The 25,297-nt window shown below is 44.4% G+C and overlaps 1 protein-coding gene across 2 annotated transcripts in view; it reads left to right on the top strand.

Moving 5' to 3' along the window:
- Positions 1–25,297, top strand: part of RSPH14 (radial spoke head 14 homolog) — a 189,489-nt gene that overhangs the window by 929 nt on the left and 163,263 nt on the right. For both annotated transcript variants that reach the window (XM_033955836.1, XM_033955837.1), the window contains exon 3: positions 6,060–6,178. In XM_033955836.1, the coding sequence (XP_033811727.1) occupies positions 6,060–6,178 (119 nt within the window). The remainder of the gene's footprint in view (positions 1–6,059; positions 6,179–25,297) is intronic.

Genomic DNA, 25,297 nt, shown 5'->3' with positions numbered 1-25,297 from the left:
GCACTGTGTGAAAATCTGGTAGGTAGCTAGAGAAAATAACTTTTCCTAGTTTTATATATTATGCATGTACATATTACAAAATTGATAAGCGGTTATAAACTAATGATAGCCAATATTGTTCTTCCAAAATATAACTGAATATAGTGGAGGAGTGTTAGAGCATCCGGCTTGACAGCCAGGGGGGGCCCAGTTCACTGATGCTGTGATCCACAAGTCACCTAACCTTACATTGCTTCAGGTGCAAAGTTAGATTGTGAATCCTCCAGGTGAAAAAGGTGTTTGTTACTCCTGGTTGAATTCTGTGCAAAATTGCACAGTTGTGCAGAATTTACCTTTTGTGGTGCTGAATATTTATGTTTATTAAAACTTGTTATCCTGCTGAATGTAAAAATGCAGCCGTTTTGATACCTAATCTAAAAAACAATCTTAAAAACCGAGACATTCTTAAAAAATTGCGCATGCAAATGAGGTCGGCAGACAATAGCGAAGATTCACTAAATTTGCATGTGCCCATCGCTGGTGATAGCGATGGGCACATGCACAGAAAAAACACTGTCAACACTGTAAAAATAACCCAAAACACAACAACAGTGCTGCGACCATCCTGCTGTGACCCGACCCTCCCCCCCTGCAAAAGAGAGGTGTCCACTACTGCTGCACTAAAATCCCCATCGCGACCCAACCGCTCCCTCCCCCCGCATCAGGAGAGATACCCTGGCAGCAGGTTCAGGACGAATGCCAGGAAGTTCTGTTTCTCACAACGAGTGGTGGGTGCTTGGAATTCTCTTCCTGTGGATGTTGTGGAGGAGAATGCTCTTCGGGGTTTCAAGCACAAGTTGGATATACACCTTCTTGCAAATCATATTGAGGGATACGGTAATTTCAGGTTTTCATAATAGAGAACCTAAATGGGCCGCCGCATGAGCGGAGCGCCGGACTTGATGGACCTCATCTGATCCGGTGAAGGCATTTCTTATGTTCTTATGTTCTCCTGCTGCACTAAAATCCCCGCCGCAACTTCCCCTCCTCAACCCGACTGCCCTCCCCCTACCCGCAGCAGGAGAGATGCCCATTCTCTCCTGCTGCACTAAAACTCTGCCGTGACCATCCTGCCATGAACACCCCCCCCCCCCCCGCAGCAGGAGAGATTCCCACTCTCTCCTGCTGCAATAAAAGCCCCACTACGACCTGATCCCCTCTCCCCGCAGCAAGAGAGATGCTCTCTCTCTCCTGCTGCATTAAAATCCACGCTGCGACCACCGTACTGCGATCTGACCTGATCACCCGACCACAGCCCTGCAACAGGAGAAATGCCCACTTTCCCTCACTTTCAAGTGATCCCCCCTTCACCTGTCTCTGCCGCCTCCCCTTACCTCAACATAGATGAGTCAGAGGGATGTGGACACCCTTCTCTCAGCTGCTGCATCGTCTAAAATGGGCCTTCCCCCTCCTTTGAATGCAACAGGGAGGAGCCTGAGGCTCTGATTGACCCAAGTTGTTTAAGGCCCATCCCATGAGAGGAAGGAGGTCACTTGAAAGTGGGGGAGAGTGGGCATCTTTCCCATTGCGGGGGAGCAGTCAGGTGGTCAGGTCAGGTCGAGGCTGGATGTCAGGTATTTTAGTGCAGCAGAAGAGAGTGGGCTTTTCTCCTGCTATGGAGGGATGGTCGAGCTGCGTCGGGGTAGTCGCATCGGGGATTTTAGTACAGCAGGAGAGAGTGGGTATCTCTCCTGCTGCAGGGAGGGGTGTCACTGCTGTTCCGGGGGGGGGGGGGGGGCGTTGTTGTGTTTGCTGTCACTGCAAGGAAGGGGTGTTGTGATGCAGTGGAGAGAATGGGTATCTCTCCTGCTGCATCACAACACAGGACTCTCTAGCAGTCTCTGACGCTGACCGGCACCCCTGGACCAGTTGCTTATTTTTGTCGCCAAAAGCTGACACCACTTTTTGAAAATGGTTCGGCATTTTTTTTAAGAATTCACCAAAATGCTCATTACAAAGTTGAAAAGCCCATTTGCATATCAATGTCAGAGACTGATAGAAACCTCGCTAAAGACAGAGATAATCCCTTTAGATAATCAACCGCTAAACTGCGTACAGGCTAAACCACCAGAAAACAGTTTAGTGACGGTGTTAAACTTTTGAGAATTTTGCCCTTAGTTCAGTTTCAGTTCTCCAATTGCAGGCCATAATCACTGAAATTTAAGTTAAGGAAACATCAAATGCTTTTTGAAAATAATAAGTTTTTACAAGAGATTTTAATTTAGGAAAAGAAAGTTCAGCATATATATGAACTGGTAGTCTATTCCAAAGATATGTAGAAAAAAAAAAGCAGATTTACATGTGGATTCACAATGAGCTAGTCTAAATGATGGAAGTACCAGCCAATTAGTCCAAAGAGCGCAACGCTCACAATGATATATTAAGTACAGTGATTGTGACTAAATATGGAGGCTGCCCAATATGCAAAGCTTTAAAAATCAAACAAAATCTTAAAATAGCATCTATATTGCATTGGGAGCCAATGAAGTTGAATCAGCAATGGGGAAATATGGTCATATAATTTGGCTTACAGAAAAATCTAGCCACAGAATTCTGCAATGTTTGAAGGCGATGTAGACAAACAGAAGAGATATCACAGTATTCCAAGTTGCAATAATCAATCCTAGAAATAACAAAAGCATGTAAAAAAGTATGCAGTGTCTTAAAATCCAAGTAAGAACTTACAGAACAGATACGTCTCAACCTGTAAAACTCTTCTTTCTCAGTGATATCCCTCCCTAAGACGTTGCTTCAACAGGTCACAGCAGCAGCAGTGATTCCCATATGCTGTCTGCTGCTAACCCAGAAGCCTCTCCTCTGCTGTAGAGAGGCTTCTGAATTAGAGGCAGGCAGCATGTGGGAATTGCTGCCCCTGCCAGGACCCGATGAAGCAATGCCTTAGAGAGGGAGAGTTGTTAGTGGAGTAGGAGAAGGGGATAGAAGGAAGTTTGCTGCACATGTGGTGGAGAGGGGAAGCGGAAGAAATTTTTTACACAGTGCTGAGAGAAAGGGAGAGATGCAACAAGTTGTCAATGGGGTAGTGGGATGCTGCATGGGGGGGGGGGAGAGGAGAGGAAGGGAGAGATGAAACATAGAAGTGAAGAGGTGTGAGAAAGGTAGAAATCCTGCATATGGCGTGTAGGGGAGAGAGAGATGTATGAAAATGGGAGAGGGAGAAATGTTGGATATAGGGGTAGAGGGAGGGAGAGATACTGCATGGGGAGAGAGGAAGAAATGTTGCACATGATGATGGAGGGGAGGAAGGGAGAGATGCTGCATGGGGGATAGAGATGATTGACCCAGGGCACAAGGTAGGATGAGAGGGAGAGAGATGTGAACAGTGGGAAAGAAACAGAAATGTTGGCAATGGAAGAAAGGGAGAGAATGCTGCATGGGGGGGAGGGGAAGAAAGATATTGGGCCCAGGGTGCAAAGGAAGGAAAGAGAGAGATGTTGGACATGGGGGTAGATGAGAGGGAGGGAGAGATACACAGGAGGTGAAGAGGGAGAAAGAAAGAGATGTTGGATCCAGGAGCAGAAGTGAGATGCCTGACAATGGGAGTGAGGGAAAACAGTTGGAGAAATTCTGAACCATGGGGGAGAGTGCAGGAGGGAAGAGAAGGGATAGGGAGATGTCAGGCTATGAGTGTGAGTAGGGAAGGACAAGAGATCAGATGTACTGGGCTTTAAGGGTGAAGGAAGGAAGATGTTGAGAATGGTGGAACCTGAGGGAGGGGCCAGTAGAGGGAGGAGGGGGTGGCAAGGAAACAGATGAGAAGAAGATAATTATTACAGAGGGTAGAAATATGGTAATGGGACAACATTGAAATGAAAAGGAATAGAGGGCTGAGGAAGGAATGAGACGGGGAATGGGAGAGAAGATGGAAATTTGATAAGATAGCTGAAAAATGAAAAAGAGGAGGGAGGAGCTTACCTAAGATGGTGGCCTGAGCTTTCCGCGGAGACGACACCGTGCTGTGGATGAGAATTTCTTCTTTTACCGGATGGTAAAAAGAAAGTCCAAAGTTCGGGTTTTTCCTGACAAATTGGCATTGCTAACGGGCCCGATGGATGCCTTCGTGGACTGCAGCACAAGAACGCAACAATTGGAGGCTTTTCAAGCTGGAGAGAATGCGCAAACTGAGGTACATGATCTCTCCCTCGAGGGCGTCACTCTGTCCTCTGAAGAACATAGCCCGCCTAGCTGTCCCGGTGCGTCGGAGGAGTCGTTTTCGGCCACCCCGGCCCAGGGAACCCTCTTGCCTCACGGAGCGGGAGGACCGACTCCGGAAGAGGACAGGAGTAGCAATCAACATCTGAACAGCCGGCGGTGAGAAGATTACAGCAAACTCATTTAGACAGCTGAAGCAGGCTCAGATACAGTGGGAGCTGCAGGGAGTTCTGGTGCAGGGATTCCTCCCTTACAGAGACCTAGGGTCTTTACAATGGAGTCAATCTGGGACGCTATATCGAGTATGCAAGCTTCTCTTGGTAATCAAATTCAGCAACTGTCTACTCGGTGTGCTACAGTTCTTTAAGAGAATTTGGAACTTAAAACCAAGGTAATGAGTTTGGAACTAAATTGAATGACTTTGATGTTAAGATAAAATCTTTGGAAGTATAGGCTCTTACCTGGGCCAAGGACAGTGCTAATTTGAACTTTAAACAAGAAATGATGAAAAATTCTATTAGGAGATATAATCTCCGTATAATTAATTTTCCTAAAGTTCAACCTATATCTGCAATGGCAATGTTTAAAAGATATTTAACTGAAATTCTGAAAGTTCCAGAATCCAGATACCCACCTCTTTCTAAAATATATTTCCTTCCAATAAGGAATAAATTGCAAAATTCCAACAGCAGAATGTTTCTGCTGATAGCGTGGACTTGACTAATTTCTTGGAGAGGTCGGAGACTGAGGTTCGCGTTTCAGCAATATTAATTGTGTAGTTTGCTATTGACTCTGATAGGGAATGGATGCTTAAGATATTTTTTTTTAATATAAAGATGTTCCCTTTTTGACTAATATAAGAATGTATCCAGATGTCTCTCATTCCACCCAGAAGAGAAGGAAACAATTTCTCATTTTGAGACCCCAGGTAGTTCAGTTAGGGGCAACTTTTGCACTCAGATATCCTTGCAAGTGCGTTCTGACTTATAAAGATAATAGATATGTTTTCTTTGAACCGCAACAGTTGAGTTTATTTCAGATAGAGAGCATTCTGTACCTGCTATAGGAGTTTTGCTGTTCTCAATAGCTCAGTAAAGAATTGTTCAAGTGCACTTAGGCCCCCAACCTTAATTCTTCTTGATATGTTTCCTTGGCTTATTTCAGTTTATTCTTCAGCTACCTCCCTGAGATATATTGTGGACTAATTATATGCTGTAATAAGGTGATACCTACTAAATAATTTGGAGATCTATTTTCATTTTACATTATTTTTTTTGACTTGTAAAGATTGTCAAAACTTGAAATTTAAAATAAAGAATTAAAAAAAGAAAAATGAAAAAGAGGAGAAGAAGAAGGGTAAGAAGCAAAAAGAGTGAAAAAGAAATGATCAGTATGTCAGAGGTAGGTGTAGTGAGGGAATAGACAGGAGGAAGAAGAAAAGTCAAATGGACAGTAGCCACTTGAATAAGAATTAACAGTCAACAGATAGGAAAGTAGAAAAGAGAAACTAGAACCAACATGATGGGAAAATAAAATGTCAAAACAACAAAGGTAGAAAAGAAGCATTTTACTTTGAAAATTTTAAACAGAATGTGGATAATAATTAGCAAACATATTGTTTAAATTTTGACAAATAAATTTGCAGAATTTGCTAATTTTGTGCACAGAGTTCTACCAAGAGTAAAAGCAAAATTCCAATAAATATATAATTGAATGTAGGGGTTAAAGGGGAAGTGACTGCTCTGCACTGGAATTTACACTAGTGTTAGGAAGTGGCTACAATTCTTGGTTTATAACTTGTGTAGCACTGGGATTTAAATACTCTTTCTTACAATTCTATCTGATTTCAGGAATGGTTTTTTGCACAGTGAAGTTATTGTTCCTCTCTCCAAGCTGCTGGATGATCCTGTTGATGCCTGCCGAAGAAATGTACACAGGGCGTTTGAGTTGCTCTCTGAGTTCCCAGATGGTAAACACACAGTTTATTATTATTATTATTATGTTCTTGTATACCGCCATACCCAGTGAGTTCTAGGCGGTTCACATCAATTAATTAGGATCTGATCTGCACACGGATTTACAACATTTTGTCGGAGTTACAAGCAACGAGGAAGGAAATGTTGGTACATTTTAGCAGAAATTTATCCGAGTTACAGGCAGCGACAGGTTGGATTGGCCGGGAAGAGGGAGGGAGAGAGAAGCACAGGGGGGGAGGAGAGTGAGGGGGGAGGGCAGGAGTTGGCTTATTGCAGGGGAGTGAGGGTTAAGGGTCCTGTTCGCGGAAAAGGTATGTTTTGAGGAGTTTTCGAAAGTCGAGATAGATCGAGGCCTCGAGAATCAATTGGGCTAACCAAAGGTTCAGCTTAGCAGCCTGGAAGGCGAAGGTTTTGTCGAGGAATCTTTTGAGCTGACATAATTTTATGGAGGGGAAGGCGAACAGCTGAATTCTGCGGGATTTCTTATTGGTGCAAATCATAGCGAAGTGGGGAGAGAGGTATTTTGGTGATAATCCAAATACTGTTTTGTAACAGAAGCAGGCGAACTTGAAAAGGACTCTGGACTCGTACGGCAGCCAATGTAATTGGTGGTAGAAAGGAGTGATGTGTTCCCGTTTGTTCAGGCCGAAAATAAGGCGGACGGCTGTGTTTTGAATCAATTTTAGTCTTCTGGTGGTTTTCTTTGTGGAGCTCAGGTAAATGATATTGCAATAATCCAGAATGCTAAGAATAGAGGATTGTACTAGTAGGCGGAAAGCGGTGTCATCAAAGTATTTTTTTATGGTGCGAAGTTTCCATAGCACCGAGAGACTTTTCTTGACAGTGAGATCGGTGTGATTTTCTAGGGATAGGTGTTTGTCTAGCGTGACTCCCAGTATTTTTAGTGTTTGTTCGAGTGGGAAAACCAATCCTTTCACTTGGTGTCTTTGATTTTATCTTTAGGGGTGGCCAGGAAGAATTTTGCTTGGTCCGGGTTTAGTTTTAGTCTGAAGGAAAGCATCCAGAGTTCTATCTGAATGAATATGCTTGTGATGTAGGCAAGAAGTTCCTGGGATAGACTGGTTAGAGGGATGACTATTGTGATGTCATCTGCATAGATGAAAAATTTGAGCTTGAGTTTGAGTAGGAGGTTACTGAGGGAGGCGAGGTAGATATTGAACAGGGTGGGGGACAGGGGGGAGCCCTGCGGAACGCCGCAGGGATTATCCCAGCTGTAAGAGAGAGAATCATTTTTGCATACCCTGTAGGATCTGTTTTGTAGGAAACCTTGGAACCAGTTGAGGACCTGGTCGGAGATGCCAATGTGGGCCAGGCATTCCAGGAGAATGGTGTGGTCGACCAGATCAAACGCGCTGCTCAGGTCAAATTGCAAGATCAGGGCGCTGGTGCCCAGACTGAAGAGTGTGTGCAAGTGGTCGAGTAAGGAGGCTATAATGGCTATAATGGTGATCCACGCGGAAGCCCGATTGATTATCGCTTAGGATGTTGAATTTTTCCAGATATGCAGAGAGTTCTGCTTTGACTATCCCTTCCGCTATTTTGGTGAATAGAGCAGTGTTCTTCAACCTTTTTACACCCGTGGACCGACAGAAATAAAAGAATTATTTTGTGGACCGGCAAACTACTAAGACCGAAATAAAAAAAAACACATTTTTGCCCCGTCTCCGCAAGCTCGGTCCCCACAAACCATCTGATCCCATCTGCACAAGCCTCAGTTATGATTTTATATTGAACGTATTTTATTAAAGTATAAAAAGAAATAATATTCTGTACAATTGTCATTAAATAAATACAATAAATATTCAGAGCAAGGACCAACAAAACCCCTGTCTCCCCTCCCCTTCACATATATCCCCTCTACTATCAAGAAAACTGAACAAGCCAAATTATTACAGAATGCTACACAGAAATATCATGCTAACAGAATACTGCAGTCACACATGATAGGAATAGTGTTAGGCTTTGCAGTCCCCAGTTATGTCTCTAGCAGGATATATATTTCAAATCTGATATATTGTAATGATAAAATAGAATAAAATGATTTTTTCTACCTTTTGTGGTCTCTGCTTTCATCTTCTTTCCACTCTTCCTTCCAGCGTCTGCCCTTTCCATCCACTGTCTGGCCTCTCCCCCTTCCATATATATCTGACTTCTTTCTATGCCCTTCTTCCCTTTCCATCCAGCCTGTGTCTCCTCTCTCCTTTTTACATCATTCATTCCAGCTTCACTGCTTTCTTCATTTTTATCTCTCCTACACCAGATCTAGCATCTTTATCCCTCTCTCATTTCTCTGCTGACCCCCTTTCCAGCATCAATCTCTCTCTACTTTCTCATTCCTGTCTCTCCCCTTTCCCTCCTCTAATCTCCCTGCCAGCTGTTTCCTTCCTTTTTTCCTTCTCCCTTCCCTCCTTCCCCCTATCCAACAGTAGCTCTCTTCCCATCCCTTTCCCTCTTCCCCTCCCAGCAGCATCTCTCTTTCTACCTCCCTCCAGGTGCAGTAGCAGCTCTCCCTTTATCCAGCAGCTTCCCAGCCTCCAACAGTAGCTTCCTCTCCTTCCAGCAGCTCTCAGTACTTGCCTGCAGCAGTGATTTCCTTAGGCAGCCTTGGGTCCGTTGCAGCCTCTGAGGAAAGGGGAAGTTGCCAAAGTGAATCACTGCCCTGGTAAGTACAGAGCTGCTAGGAAAGGAGACAGCCACTGTTGAAGGCTCCCTATGATCTTACTCCTGCTGTGCCCTGCACATTCGCGACCCCCCCAAGCCGGCAAAAACAGCTTTGCACTGCAGGCCCTGCCGCCCAAGACGAGCCGGAGGCATTCTACCCGCCGCATCCTGCACATGGGCAGACTCTCAGCACAGACGCTGCTGATGGCCCCAATCCACACGCTGACCCCCCCGCGCACACTGACCATCTCCCTTCTACCTGCACCTTCCCTGGGGCCCTCTTCGGCAACTCGGCAGGGGCAGCGATCAAGACAGGCCACCGACGTCGGGAATTCCCTCTCTGAGTCCCGCCTATTTTGTTTCAACTTCCTGTTTCCGCATAGGCGAGACTCACAGAGTGAATGCCCGACGTCAGCAGCCTGTCTTGATCGCCCGAGGCTGGAAGGAACAGAAGATTTCCGCGAACACCACCGGGGCAGGAAATTTAACAGCGTCCATCTTGCTGGCCCTGCGCGGACCGGCAGGAATTTTCTGCGGACGGGCGGTTGAAGAACTGTGGAATAGAGGGATGCTGGCGATTGGTCTGTAATTGGAAGGGGCATTGGGTGCCAGTATGTTCATCTTTCTGTGGTCTTTCACTGTTATGGCTAATTTGGCTGATTGTGCATACTGTATGTACATTTCTCCATCTCCTTCTGTGTGAATCTGATAGTAAGGATGCATCAGAGTAGAAAGAGCCTGTTGCCTGTCTTCGAATACCATAAAAGAGAGGAAAAAAATCCAGTATCTAAAATGAAAGATTGCTATTGCATGGGTTTTCTTGATATTTGTGGAGATTTTCTGAAAAGTGTGCAAGTCGCACTTCTGAGATTTTCTTAGCACTGTAAACTAACCAAGCAAAGAAGAGGATAGTATGGTGAAAATGTAATTGAGAAATAGGTGAAGCAATCATTCATAGAGGGGGGATCGAGATACTGGATAGGAGGGTAGTTGGGAAGAGAAAGGGAGAGATGGTGGACCCTGGGGTGGTGGGGAAGGAGGGAGAGATGCTGGATGAAAGGGTAGTTGAGAAAAGGAGAGATGGTGGATCTGGGGATGGTGGGAGTCCATCACTGCAGCTGCGGGGATGGAGATGAAAAAAAAAGGAAAGATGGGGGAGGGAAGGGAAACGGAAAGGGAGGACAGAGATGGAAGATGGATGGTTAGCATGAAGAAAGAAGAAAACGACAAATGGGCAAGAGACCCTGGCAAGCGAGTTATCAGAAAACAACCAGAGCCTGGGACCAACGTGATTTGAATAATGACCAGACAACTAAAGGTAGAAAAAATATTTTCTGATTTGTGATTACAATATGTCAGATTTGAAATGTGTACCTTGTCAGAGCTGTCAGACTGCAAGCGTGTTTACATCACAGAGCCGGCGTGGGTTTGGAGTGGTTGTAACCCTATACTTCTACTAAGGGGTCCTTATATTAAGGTGCGCATTTAGCGTGCGCTAAATCAGTTAGCGTACCTTAATAAAAGAACCCCTAAGTATCTTAATAAAAAATTTGGCCCGTGACTTAGCCTTAGTTTTAGATTTCAGCCCCTTTATGTGATTGAGTTTGACACCTCTGCCCTAGGTGCTGGTGGACTCTCATTTGTTCTGTTCATTTAAGTTTTAGGGTAAAAAGTGGCTGTTTATTTCTGAAAATTTGGATCTGTTTCAGTTAATGCAGTGATCTCAAACTTGCGGCCTGGGGACCACATGCGGCCCGCCAGGTACTATTTTGAGGCCCTCAGTATGTTTATCATAATCACAAAAGTAAAATAAAACAGTTTCTTGATCATATGTCTCTTTAGCTATAAATGACAACATTATTATTAAGACTTAGCCAAAAGGAAAGATTTATAAACTATAAATAGTTTTACCTCATGCAAAATTGTTGTTTCTTTAATAAGACATTAACTAGTTTTTTCTGAAGCCCTCCAAGTACCTACAAATCCAAAATGTGGCCATGCAAAGGGTTTGAGTTTGAGACCACTGAGTTAATGCTATTAAGCATGCTTAAAGGTTTATGATGTGTGACTGTATATGTGACCTATTTCTGTAAGGCCTATACCACTTTTAGCTCAACTGTTCATGCCTTTAGTTCAACACACACTCCCAAGTCTGTAATGTTATCATTTGTCAATCTTTGTAGCAATATCAAATCGCATCTCTTGACTCTCAACATGAATTCCTTAAGGCATTTGTTAAGTTCTTGATTTTAAGCCATGGGATACCTCCACTGCAGCAGCTTCATCATCATCAGAGGAGTTAGACTCGGGGGCCTGCTTGCGATCCAACTGCACCCTTACCAGATTGTCTAGCTGGCAACTTGACAGTGTTTTTCTTAGCTATATTGGGTTCTCTGGAGACAATCAAGGGATATGCAGGCACACTTGTTGGTAGACTAAGCCTGTGTGCCAGTGCTTTCCCCTAGTTGCAGTAAGCTTTTGGGCTTACTGGGCATGTGTAGGGGGCCTTGCCTTCAGCGGCTCCTCCTTTTAGCTTGTCGTTTTTTTCTTCTACTGCTCCTCTAAGGTTGCAGCTCTCTCTTTCTCACATGAAGAAAAGATATTAATAATGCTAAATTAGACATCTATATATTATATATCTACACATTTTTTCTTTAACACACTTACAGTTCAGAAAAAAAAAAGTCAAATGAAAGGAAGACAGGTTTACTTCACTGAAAAAAAAATTGACTAAACTAAGGAAACATCACAAAGACAACAAGCTCTGGCAAAACTGGTAAGCTTTAGGACTTCAGGGGCTCCTTTTAACACTCATCCCGGAGCCCACTGCGAACAGCACCTTTACCTCAGCTTTTTTTTCCTGATAGCAGCATGACTTCACTGAAACTGCAGACAGTGCCACTTGCTCCCAAAAACTACACAAAGCACACTGTATGCAGAGGAAATGTTAATTATCATTTATATTCATTTTTTTCCCAGAGGTCAAGGCAGATGACTTTAAAATATGCAATGTCGCCTCAGTAACGACTATAGAAAAATAGACAAATATAGTGCAAAATATAGACAACAGATATAAATTCTCAAAACTGACACATTTCGATCACTAAATTGAAAATAAAATCATTTTTCCTATCTTTGTTGTCTGATGATTTCATGAGTTTCTGGTTGCACTTCCTTTTGACTGTGCATCCAATATTTCTTTCTTCCTCTCCTCCGGATCTCATTCCCTTCCCCAACCAGCATCTCTCTCTGTCGCTCCATGAGTCCAAATTTTTTCCCTCTCTCCTCCACCCCCATTGGCAACATGTCTCTCTCTCTCTCTCTCTGTCATCTCTTTCCCTCCCATGCTGTAAAGGGAGTGGGGGAAAGAGATAGAGGGATCCAGGGTGCATCTATCCTACTCCCTCTACTGCCACATCCAACATTTCTTTCTCTCTGCCTCCTACATGTTTCCTCTCCTCCAGTCCTAATTCCTTCCCCAACCAACATCTCTCTCTCCCTCCCTCCGTGAGTCCAACTTTCTGCTCTCTCCCCCTTTCCCTGAGTGTGACATTTATTCTTCCCTCCTTTCTGCTCTCCCCATCCATCTCTCTCTCTCTCTTTTCTGCCTTCTGGACACTTTCTCTCTTTCTCCTTGCCCCTTCCCTCAAGTGTGACATCACTCCTTCCCACCCCCAGTCCATCTCTCCCCAACCCCACTCACAATATGATCTATCCCCATGCACAATTTCTCCCTCTCTGACACACCATGTCCATTTCTGCCTCACTCATCTTGCAACAATTTTCCTTCCTTTTGTCCCCCCAACCCCATTCACAACTACCGTAATATGCTCTCTCCTCATGCACCATCTCACCCTCCCCTCCTGCGTGCAGCACCTTTCCTTTCCCTCCCTTTCTCCTTCAAGTCCAACAGCACCTTCCCCTCCCCTTCTGCCAGGTTCAGCAGCAACTCTTCTCCCGCCCCTTTGTCCAGCAGCACCTCTCCCTCTTCCCATGTCCAGCAGTACCCCTTCTCCGTTTCCCTGGCCCTTCCCCATGTCCAGCAGTACCTCTTCTCCCTGTCTAGCAGTACCTCTCCTCTCCCTAGTGGCAGATCACTGTGTGCTTTTAACTTCCCCACACAGCTGCTGCTAGCGTTAGTTTAGCTGTGGTTCCATCACGTAGCCTCAAGGCCTTTGCTAGGATGGCCCACCTCCGATGATGCAACTTCTTTTGTCGGAGGCAGTCCGGCCTAGCAAAGGCCCTGAGGCTGCCTGATGGAACCGCGGCTAAACTAATGCTAGCAGCAGCTGTGTGGGGAAGTTAAAAGTACACAGTGATTTGGGGAGGCATTTTCCGGTTTTGATGGAGTGTTGTTTGCCCTCTTAATGGTTATGTTAGCTAGGGTGGCTTTGGCACTCTTCTAAGCTCCCAGAGTGGGGGCAATTACTCAATCATTTGGATTTTGTCCATCTTATTTGTAAATTGACAGCAATGCGTCGGATGTGCAAGGGACCCTACCAGAAAATATGGAATAGCTATGTAGCTTGGCAGGTGTTTTCACTCTGGGCTTGAGATGGGTTAGGAGGGGCTGGGAAGATAGGGTGGGGATAGGGTAATGGGTCAGGAGGGATTGTCTACTAGGGGGGTTGATGCTTTTGGAAGGTGGTGGGATGTAGACTGTGTAAGGGTTCTTGGTTGTTTGTTTGTTTTTTTTTGGTTTAGTCGGTGGTTCCGTCTTTTTTTTTTTTTTTTTTTTTTTTTTTTTCATCTTTATTCCTTTTTATTTCTTTCAACAAGTGTACAATATTATTACAAGTAATTCACATCATTCACTTGACATTCTTAAGCAATATTATTACACATGTTTTAATTCCCTCCACCCACCTCCCATCCCCTCCCCTATCAACAAAATATTTTATCCAAACATATACATATTTAGACTCTCCCTCCCCCCCATTTTTACAAATTATCCCCTAAGGAAAAAGAATAACCCTTAATCATTACAATATTCAATTAATGGCCTCCACACCTCCTTAAACCTTTTAAAATATCCCCTCTGTACGGCAAGAAATCTTTCCATCTTATATAAATGACAAACTGAGTTCCACCAAAAACTACAATTCAATCTAGAACAGTCTTTCCAATTAGTCGTTATTTGTTGAATTCCCACTCCAGTAAGAATCATCAATAATTTGTTGTTTGCTGCAGATATTTGACTTTTGGCCCTCATACACATTCCAAAAATCACTGTGTCGTAGGATAATGCTACATGATTTTCCATCAATATATTAACTTGATCCCATATTGATATCCAAAATGCCTGAATACATGGACAATAAAATAAAAGATGGTCTAAAGTTCCAATTTCAATTTTACAATGCCAGCATCTATTAGACTTAGAGCAATCTAATTTTTGTAATTTAGTAGGGGTCCAGAATGCTCTATGCAACAAAAAGAACCATGTTTGCCTAATAGATGCCGACATCGTACCTTTAATTCTCCAAGACCAAATACGTGGCCATTGAGATGCATTAATTTGATGCTTAATCTCAATGCTCCAAATATCTCTTAATCCATTTTTTGGTTTCTTATTCAAATAATTAGATATCATTTTATACCACTTTGCGGCCTGGTGTCCCAGAAAATCTGCCTGGAAACATAAGAATTCTAAGCTGTAATGATCATTTAAAGATTTCCATTCAGGGAACCCCACCTGAATAGCCTGCTTCAATTGCAACCACTTATAACTTTGTTTTTTATTCAGACCATATTTATGTTGCAATTGTGAAAAATCAAGCAGCTTACCATTATCAATTACTTCCGTTAAGGATCTTATACCTGCTTTAATCCAATCCTTCCAGACAATCTTAAACCCGCCTATTTGTATCTTGGAGTTTACCCAAATAGTCTGCTGTTTCGATTTTAAAATAGAATCACTAGTTAATTTATCTACAAATCTTAATGTTTTCCAAGTATCCATTAATACTCTATTGTCTTTACGTATTCTAGGCACTTTTATACCAAGCAGAAGATCAAGCCTAAGTGGAAAAATAAGTGATCTCTCCACCCTTAACCACTCTGGTAATTGTTCCAAAAGCTCTGGGAGGACCCAATACATACCTTGGCGCATGATATAGGCCTGATGATACCTATAAAAATTGGGAAAATTTACCCCACCCTCCTCAATTGGTCTTTGCAAAGACACTAGAGCCACTCTTGCAATTTTACCCAGCCAAATAAATTTAACCAGAATACTATTTAATTTTTTATAAAAAGACCCCTGAAAAAACACTGGTATCATTCCCAATTGATAGCAAACTACAGGCAAAATCATCATTTTAACAGTTTGAACTCTTCCCCACCATGACAAATGTAAAGGATTCCATTGCTCACATAACTCTGTTACTTTTTGTAATAAAAATTTTTCGTTTATTCTCATTGTCTCTTCAAGTGTTTTATTCAACCAAATACCTAAGTATTTTATACCATCCTCTTTCCAAATAAAAGGGAAAGAATCAAGTATACCTTTTGTACAATGCACATTTAAAGGTAAAATTTCTGATTTATTCCAATTTATTTTGTATCCTGAGAATTTTCCAAATGTATCTATTATCTCCAGTAGACATGGAATTGTTGTTTCCGGATTCCTCAAATGAAGCAATATATCATCTGCATAAGCGGATACTTTATATTCCACTCCAGCACATGGAATACCCTCTATGTCCTTTGCCTGTTGAATAGCTAACAACAAGGGTTCAAGAACTATATCAAAGAGCAAAGGAGATAATGGACAACCCTGTCTAACTCCCCTCTGCAATTTAAAAGCATCTGAAAAATTATTATTTATGTATAAACGAGCAGTTGGGGAGCTATACAGTGCTTGAATCATTTGTATAAATCCGGATCCAATACCAAACCATTCCATAGCTTGATACATGAAATTCCATGGTTCCGTCTTAAGCGAGGTGATTATATCTGTCCACTCAAGAACCCTCCCTCCTTCGAGAATCCATCTTTTAAGCATTCTTCTGGAGCGACCCCACCTGTCTGTTCCATCGTCCCTTGAAGTCGAGCGTGGTACTGGCCTCGACTACCTGATGTGGAAGACCATTCCATCAATCAGTTATCCTTTCGGTGAAGAAATACTTCCTGGTGTCCCCATGAAGTCTTCCCCCCCTGAGTTTTAGCAGATGCCCTCTTGTCGCCGTGGGACCTGTAAGACAAAATATTTCTTCCTCCACATCAATATGGCCCGTGATGTATTTGAATGTTTCTATCATGTTCCCCCTTTCCCTGCGCTAGGATTTTTTTGAGGGTTTCCAAGACTTCTGAATTTCATTGAGTGCTGTTTCTTACTCTGTACACAGTGAGTTGTCATTGTTGGCCTGTGGGGGAGGGGGAGACTTGGGAGAGAAGATGAGGAAGGCGGGAGATACGCAATGGCAGAAGGAAGTTGGGAGACATAGCGCCGGCGCTGTGTATCCCCTGACAATGGTGCGTGTACCCCCTGGGGTACGTGTACCATGTGTTGAGAACCTCTGCTATAGAGTCTATACCTTCAGAGTCTCTGCAGGAGCTAGATTGGAATCTAGATACTTCAATCTGTTCCTCTCCAACTCGTACTGCAGCCTCTCCAGGGGCATGGTCTGGCCCAGATAATGCTGTCACCATGGACCTTGATCCACCTTCACCAATTTAGCCACCTGTCCAAACAGATCAAATGGAGGAATGCTATCCAAAATTTTACAGGTTTCCACCCTTCTCAGCCTCAATCTGGTTGCTGCACCTGTGGACAGAAAAGACTTTCAGGCCATTCTTCAATCTTGCCAGACTGAGGAGAGTGTGGCACAGTGGTTAGAGCTATAGCCTGAGCACCCTGGGGTTGTGAGTTCAAACCCCACGCTGCTCCCTGTGACCCTGGGCAAGTCACTTAATCCTCTACTTCCCCAGGTATATTAGAAAGATTGTGAGCCCACTGGGATCGATAGAGAAAATGCTTGAAATACCTGTGTGTAAATCACAGACCTCCCAAACTCCACCCTAGACCCACCCAAGCTCTTCCCCAGATTCCACCATCTTTACTAATTGTAATACAATTTTTTCCAATCATTTTTCATGTACACACAATATACACAGCAGATATAAATTCTCAAAACTGACATTTCAATCACTATATTAAAAATAAAATCATTTTCCCTACTTTTGTTGTCTGGTGACTTTATTTTTCTGTGCTTTTAACTATGTTTCCAGGGTCTTCCTATCCATTGATTGTTTTTCTCTCTGTCTTCACTTTCTACCTTGCATCCATCTTTGGCATTAACTTAACATTCAATATTTCCATTTTTCTGCTTCTCAAAATCTACTTTTCCATGTCTTACCTTCCCTTTCTATCTCTCTCTCCTTCCCTCCCTATTTCCATGGTCTGACATATCCCTCCTCTCCCCCCCAGTGGTCTGACATCTCTCTCCTTCCTTTCCTCTCTTCCCAGTCTGGCATCTCTCGCCTCTCCTTCCAATAATCTGGCATCTCTCTCTACTATTACCACTATTATTATTATTTCTATAGCGCTATCGGACTCCCCTGCTTCCCTTCCATTCCCAGGTCTTTTTATTTTGAAATAATGTTTATTAGAAGCAGTTGCAACATAGATGACACAGATACCCAGCAGTACAATGTCACCAGGTCCAAATAGAGAAAATACAAATTCCAACAATACATGGTCTGGTAAACTCAGAATAAGAAAATAAAAACGGCCAAGCTCTGAGCCAGTCAGTCACAATCTGCAAATTTTTAAATTGTTCAAAGAAGAAGAACAGAAGCAACCCCCCAGCCACACCAAACGCACTCCCCCCTCCAACACTCCATACAAAACACAACAGTCACTCCACAACCACACACACCCCCACAACCACACACTCCCCCACACATCCACCAGCAGGCCCCCCTGAAGGAGGAACGAGATACAGAGAGTAAGAAAGAAAAAGAACTGTAGACTCAAGAACGGGTTTCCAGCTGTGCCCCCAAATCCCCGGGACACAGCGACAAAGCCGTCTTCCATAGTCCCACATAGCAGCGCTGATCAATGCGTCCCCCCCGTGGAGAAAGGTGAATTTCAAATTGTGCTACCTGGGCCATCCGATGGAGCCAATGAGTAAAAGAGGCCACCTGATCAGACACCCAATATTGCAAGAGAAGCTTTTTCACCAAAAGGAAAGCTAAATAAAGAAATTTCTGCTGAGGATTCGAAAAACCAGCTTCCTCCAGAACTCTCAAGTCGCCCAACAAGAGCATGCCATAATCACGTGGGACAGGACGGTGCACTATGCGCTCCAGAAAAGGGAGAACCTGCAGCCACAAATCAGTGGACGGGCATTCCAAAAAATGATGGGTCAAAGTCCCAGCAGCACGGCAACACTTGATGCAGATATCCCCCTCCCAAAGGCCCATACGAGCCCCATGCTTCCGTGAGATATATGCCCTATGTAATATCTTAAACTGCATTTCTCGAAGATCGGACGGGCCCCCCATGGTTCTAAGAGGACCAAACAATGCAAGGAACGCGCTCCGATCCCCCAGGAAGCCCAGTTCCTTCCGCCATACATCGGCCACATCATCAAGGGCGCCCACAGGCAATTGTGCCCGCAACAGCCGACCCCATGTGGACAGACTGTTCTGAGCCGGCGGAACCAGAAAGAATAATGCATCCAAGGGACCACAAAGCCAAGCATCCCCCCACTTCTGAGTTAGCGTAGTATAATAGTGGCGTATCTGAAGGTACACCCAAAAGTGAGTGTGAGGCAGATTCCACCTCTTCTGAAGTTGAGCATAAGAAGGAAATACTACCCCATCTCCTCCATCCCAAACATCCCTTAAGGTCCGACACCCCCGCTCCTCCCACGCCCTGAGGCGAGTAGGACCCATCCCCGGAACAAAAGCAAGGTTACCACATAAAGGCAGGAGTATCGACGCAGCAGGCGTTTTCCGCTGCTGTCGCCTCCACCATCTCCATGCCAACCGAATCGGCTGGAGGAGAGCCATTGTCCATTCCCAGGTCTGATATCTCTCTCTTCCTTTAGTCATCTCTCCTCTCCTCCCCCCCCCCCCAGTGTAACATTTCTCTTTCACTTCTTCCTTTCTGCCCCCTGCAATCCATCTTCCTTCCCTTCCTCATTTCTGGTCCCCCTCCCAGTCCAACATTTTTTTTCTCTCTTCCTCCTGGTCCTTCTTCCCTCCCCCAACCAACATCTCTCTCTCCCTCCACGAGTCCAAATTTTCACACTCTGCCCTCTCCCCCTTCCCCAGAATGTAACATTTCTCCTTTCTGTCCTCCTTATCCATCTCTCCCTCTCCATGAGTCCAACACTTTCTACCTCCTGCACGCTTTCTCTCTCTGTCCTTGCCTCTTCCCTCGAGTGGCATCCCTCCTTCCCACCCCAACCCAACATGCTCTCTCCCCATGCACCATCTCACCCTCTCCGCCAGTGTGTAGCACCTTTCCTTTCCCTCCCTTTCTGCCAGGTCCAGCAGCACTTCTTTTCCCTTCCTGTTACCTCCCCCCTGTCCAGCAGTACCCCTTCTCCCTTCCCTCCTCACCTGTACAGCATTACCACTTCTCCCTTCCCTCCTCCCCCCTGTCAAGCAGTACCACTTCGCCCTTCCCTACTCCCCATGTTCAGCAGTACCCCATCTCCCTTCCCTTCTTCCCTGTCCAGCATACAGCTCCTCTCTCTAGGCTAGCGGCAGCTCACTGTGTGGTTTTAACTTCGCCACACAGCTTCTGCTAGCAGTAGTTTAGCCACGGTTTCACAGGTAGCCTCGGGGCCTTTACTAGGCCAGCCCGCTTTGATGATGGGATTCAGGCTGGCCTAGCAAAGGCCCCGAGGCTGCCTGATGAAACCGCGGCTAAACTACTGTGGCAAAGTTAAAAATACACAGAGCTGCCGCTGCTGGTGCGGAGTCACCGAAGACACGCGTCCTGGAATCCCGGAAGGAGTCCTGGAAGACACTGCTTATAATATTCTTTCCAGCCTTGCCCAAATTGTGAGTCAAATGTTATAAGTCTGCTGTACTGTTGGCTATCTCGGGCTAATAAAACATCAAACTGTGATAATAGAATTGACATTTCTGCTAACTTCTGTATCATGTGCACGTTGGCAGCACTGCATTTGCCAACTTGACATCCTGTTGTGCTACAAAATTAATTTGCAGTACTTCATTACCATCTGTGGCTAGGTCACCAACACACTTTAATGCAATTTGCCATGGAATAGACTGCATTTGACGATAAGAGAGCTTTCGGTGTATGTGTGTTACTGCTGGAGAGTGAGTGTTGTAGAAAAACTACTATTACTACTACCAGTATGATTTATTTCTACTTCATTAATTTCAGCCAATCAAAAAGTTCAAAAGTCAGTCCCAGTAGAAGTCAGCTGACACCGGAGCCTCTCTTCCTGCCCAGTGTGCCGTGACACACTTAAAATCTCAGAAGGACAGTAGAGTGCCTTAGAGTACATGCAACGGCTTCCTTGGTAGCTAACTTGTGATCAGTCCCAATACAGGACATCTACAAAACTGCAACCAGGACCTCAGTTTACACATTTACTAAGAACTATTGCTTGGACCAGGGTAAAGCCCAAGGCATTTGCTTCAGAAATCAGTCATTCGAAATTTGTTTGCACTTTAATTTTTCACCTCCACCTTAACTCTCATCGAAGCTAGGGATTCACCAGTAAGTGTGCCTGCATATACCCTGGTTGTCTCTGAAGAAAGTGAAGTAATGGGGATTCTCCGTAGACAGCAGGGAAATGCAACTACACTTGCCCTCCCACCATCCCCACAGAGAGTACTCAATTATAAGCTAGAGATAAAACTGACAAAGCAAGGGGAAGAGCTGCTGAAGGCAGGGTCCCCTGCACATATCCAGGAAGCCTAATAGCTTGCCCTAGCTAGGGGAGAGCCCTGACACATAGACTCAGACCTCCTTTACAGGTAAGCAACTTCACTAACTCCATTAGAAGCACAGGTCAACAACAAGTAAGAAGGAGCAAAAAATTGATAAAGCCTGATGGAGGGGAATATAGCTGTTTAAGTCTTTAGGTGAAAGGAACTATCCCATTAAGTGTCTGCTGCGAGTGATGACATTATTTCCTCTCTAAGAGAAGGACATTTTTAAGTTTCCTAAGATGGATGCTGTGGCCAAAAAGGGCACCATCCAATGATAGGAAGTAAAGTCTTCAGCACAATAAACTGGAAATGTTGATAAAGCAATCCTTTGATGCAGTGGCATAGTCATAGGGGCCTAGGAGGCCTGGATCCCCCTCTCCAATTGGGATTCAGGCCCCCCTAAAATTGAGGAGCTGTCTTCCACTTTGTCTGGTGTGGTCTCCAAACCTGGCCAATGGAAGCCCTCCTGTCCCTGAAGCCTGGAAGTTGGCAGTTCTTTTCCTGAGCCACTGCCACCACCCTGCCCCCTTCCTGCACATTTGTTTTTTGTTAAGCTAAGCATGCATAAGAGAGGTCTGCTGCCCCCCTGCATGCGCAAAAATAAATAAATAAAAATCAAGGTCTGTATCCTCTCTGGCAGGTGGCAGTTTATAGTGGCATTTGTTTCAAGAGCTTATTTCTATTGGATTCTTCAGGATAAGCCCAAATTTTGCTGGATTTGGTGAATCTGGAGACAGGAGCTGTTTATGTTTCAGATGCCTTTTGTGTTCTAATTAGAAAGACTGCAAGAACTATGGCGGTGGCTGTTTCTGCCAGGTGTTTTTTATGGTTAAGAAATGGGTCGGTTGACTCCACTTCTAAGACAAATCTTAGTGGACTTCCTTTTGAGAGAAGTTGCTTTATGGAGAAGCCTTGGAGAACTTAGAAAAGATTTACAAAACTCTAAACCAGACATGAGCAACTCTGGCCCTCGAGGGCCTGAATCCAATCGGATTTTCAGGATTTCCCCAGATTTAGAAAGCAAATACTTTATAGGCCATGTCATCCAACATTCTCAATTCTTGTCTTGTCTGTCTTTCTTTTACAATGATAGAAAAGGAGGTATTCGGAGAATAAGGGCACCAGTTGCTTCTTATTATACACAATGAGGAGCTAGAAGTCCATTCCTCCACTTTTCAGAGAGTTGGTTGTCTCCAAGTTTCAGGAGGCCTTGACCCAAATTACTTCTGACCAATGAATGTTGAATATGATATCTCAAGGATACAAACTGGAGTTTCCCTGCCCTTTTATAAATTCTTCTATTGTCTTGCCTTGTTGTGCTATAACAAAAATGTTGGTGATGTGTTCTATAGTGCAAAGCATGGCGGACTTAGGAGCTGTGATGCCTGTTGCCAAAAATGAATGGGGAATAGGGTAGTATTCCATTTACTTCTCAGTGCCCAAAAGAGGGAACCTTCCAGTCTATTATAGATCTCAGGGGAATCAATAAGGCAAGAAAAGTTCTTCACTTCAGGATGGAAACTTTACATTTGGTTATCAGAAATTGGAATTTCTCACTTCTTTGGAACTCAGAAGCATTTCATTGCATTCCAGTTCAGACTCCTCATTAGTATCTTACCTGCTACTAGCAACATTGAGTGATGCGTTTTAGTCGAGTCACTACTTCAACCTTTTCCAAAGTCATGGTGATATTAGCAGCATTTCTATATCAAGAAGGAATCAGAGTTCATCCCTAATTGGACAATTGTTTAATTCAAGCCGAGTCCCTTCAAGTCTGTCCAAGTGACTACCAGAGTAGAAACATAGAAGATGACGGCAGAAAAGGGCTACAGCCCATCAAGTCTGTCCACTCTGCTTACCCACCCCCTGTCTATGCCCTAATGACCCAATTTCCTTATCTTGACCCTCGTAGGGATCCCACATGGGGACAGTCAATAGAATTCTTGGGAGTGAAGTTCAACACCATTCATGGCAGAGTCTTACATTTAACAGAGGGTCTTCAGCAAGATATGTAAAAGAGATACACATCCTTACTGTACCCACCTTCCAGGGAAGTTAACCCTTAAGCTCTTTATTAGAATAAGAGGACTTGTGATATAGCAGTTTCACAGGAATTCTTTATGTTCAAGAAAACCACTTAGGTTTTAGTTTTATAACATTTTTGTTCTGTAAGATATTGCCACCACACTTAAATGTTGTTTGTGGAGAACTCCTATTACAAGTAAGTAATTTTACTTTTTATGCTTTCCTGTTATATCTTTCTTTAGTACATTGGCTAGCTTAGGTCTTTCAAAATCCAATCTTTTTGTTTATAAAGGGCAGTTGGTTCAGTAGAGGTTTGTCTCCCAAGCATGTGTGCAGTGTGCTTTTTGCCAGCTTAATGGTGAGTAGCATGGCGATTGGTGAGCCCAGCAGGAGACTTGACTCTGCCACCAAAAAGAGCACTGGGCCTCGGTGAGTAGAAGTTTTCTGCCATTAAGTGATGGGACTTACAAATATAAACTGGAAGCTGGGAGCAGCACAACAATGATGAAAACTATTTACATTAGTAAGGCCTATTTGTGAGAGATTTAAGGTCAAAACCATTTTGGAGTAGCCACAGAATAGGGACAGATTTCATGTCAGATTAATTGTATTATCAAAAAGGGATGTATAATTATATATAAATTTGGAAGGAATATTTTATTGATATGGAAAAGGGTGGGAGGTGGGGGGGAAATAAAAACATGTATAATAATATTATTTAAGAATGCCAAGTGTGTTATGTAAATTAATTGTAATAATACTGTACACTTGTTGAAAGAAATAAAAAGGAATAAAGATTAAAAAAAAGAAAAATTTTAATGCACGCTTACTTGAGAAATTGAACAACAGTCAGTTGTCTGGGGTGTGAGTTGGGTGAGGGTTGGTTGTTGCGGGGGGAGGGAGGGGAGGGGTTGGGGGGTGGGGGGAGGTTGAGCAGAGGTTTGGGGATTCAGCGGTTGGGGTACTTGTAGATTCTGGTGGGAGTGGGGTGGGGGGGCTGTATGATCTGGGTCTGGATTGGCGGCGGGGGTATGGCTCGCCTTTTGGGGCAGGCGGCTGCTTGATGCTGGAGAAGTGGTGGCTGGGACGCTTCTCTGGTACTTTACTGGTTTCTTCTCTATGTTCTCTTTTTCTACTAAGTGGGCAACTCTGGAATATACTTTAACTTCTTGGAACGTTGGGGGGATTCATTCCCCTATTAAGCGCTCAAAAATTTTGCAGCGTTTGAATCGCTCTAAAACCTCCATAGCCTTTTTACAGGAGACCCGTTTATCCTCAGTGGAACATGCTAAGCTCTGTACCTGGTGGGTGGGTTCCCATTTGGAGGCGCCCGCAGTGAGGGGAAAGGGAGGTGTTATTATTTTGATCCGAAAGGGTCTTCATCTTCAAACCCAGAGAGTGCTCCGTGATCCGCGTGGGCGTTACATCGTTGCCTTAGTGTTACTAGATAATAGGCCCTTTTTGCTATGTAATATCTATGCTCCTAACAATCCATCGGGCAGGTTCTTTCGGGGGCTTCGCAATCAGCTTTTGCAGTTTGGGGACGTTCCCATGCTGGTGGGTGGGGATTTTAACAAGGTGCCAGATCCTAAGTTAGATCGCTCTGCTTCTTCGGGCAGAGAGACCTCTAAACTTTACACTGGTGCCCAGCTCTTGGAATCTACCCTAGGGGTGCTGGATGTGTGGCGGGTGCTCCACCCATTGGAGAGGGATTACTCCCACATATCCAGGGCGCACGGGACGCTTTCCCGAATTGATTTTATTCTCATTTCCCGTGACCTGCTTCCCCGGGTGTTGGGGGTGGATCTGGGGCCCATTGAAGTTTCTGACCATGCATGGGTGGGATTGCGGTGGACCTGGGGCGATTCTACATGCCCTAGAGGCATTTGTTTAGGGAGGCTCGTTTTCATGAATATCTGGTGAAGCGTTGACAAGATTTTCAACTCACTAATCAGCAGCATCACGAGGATCCCATTCTCTATTGGGAGACGGCTAAGGCTGTATTAAGGGGGGATATCATTGCTTATGTGGCCCGAGAGTCGAAGCTTAGGTTCAGGACGGTTTTGGCTTTGGAGCGAAAGGCGACTGTGCTGAGGAGGCAGTACAGTAGGACACCCTCCTTCCTGCTTCGTACGCAGCTTTTGGAGGTCCAGCAGGAATTGAACGAATTATTGCACCTCCGGGCTCTGCGGATGCGGGCGTACTTTAAGTTTCGATTATTTCGGTTTGCGAATAAGAGTAGCAGACTGTTGGCCCGCATGGCGCGTCCGCGGGGCGGACCGGAGAGTGTCTCCGCACTTCGGGACTCCTGTGGGGTGCTGCATCATCGGCCAGTGGAGATTTGCGAGTTGATGCGGGAGTTTTTTGCTGATCCTGGCTCAGAGATTTTGGATGGGCAACTTTATCTAGATAGTCTCGATTTGCCCTGTATCTCTCAGCGAGATGCTGCCGCTTTGGATCTTCCTATTGCAGTTGAGGAG

This window comes from Geotrypetes seraphini, chromosome 8, assembly GCF_902459505.1.
Source record: "Geotrypetes seraphini chromosome 8, aGeoSer1.1, whole genome shotgun sequence".
Taxonomy (NCBI): domain Eukaryota; kingdom Metazoa; phylum Chordata; class Amphibia; order Gymnophiona; family Dermophiidae; genus Geotrypetes; species Geotrypetes seraphini.
The sequence above is the reverse complement of the archived record's forward strand: the minus strand, read 5'-3'. Positions and strand labels throughout refer to the sequence as shown.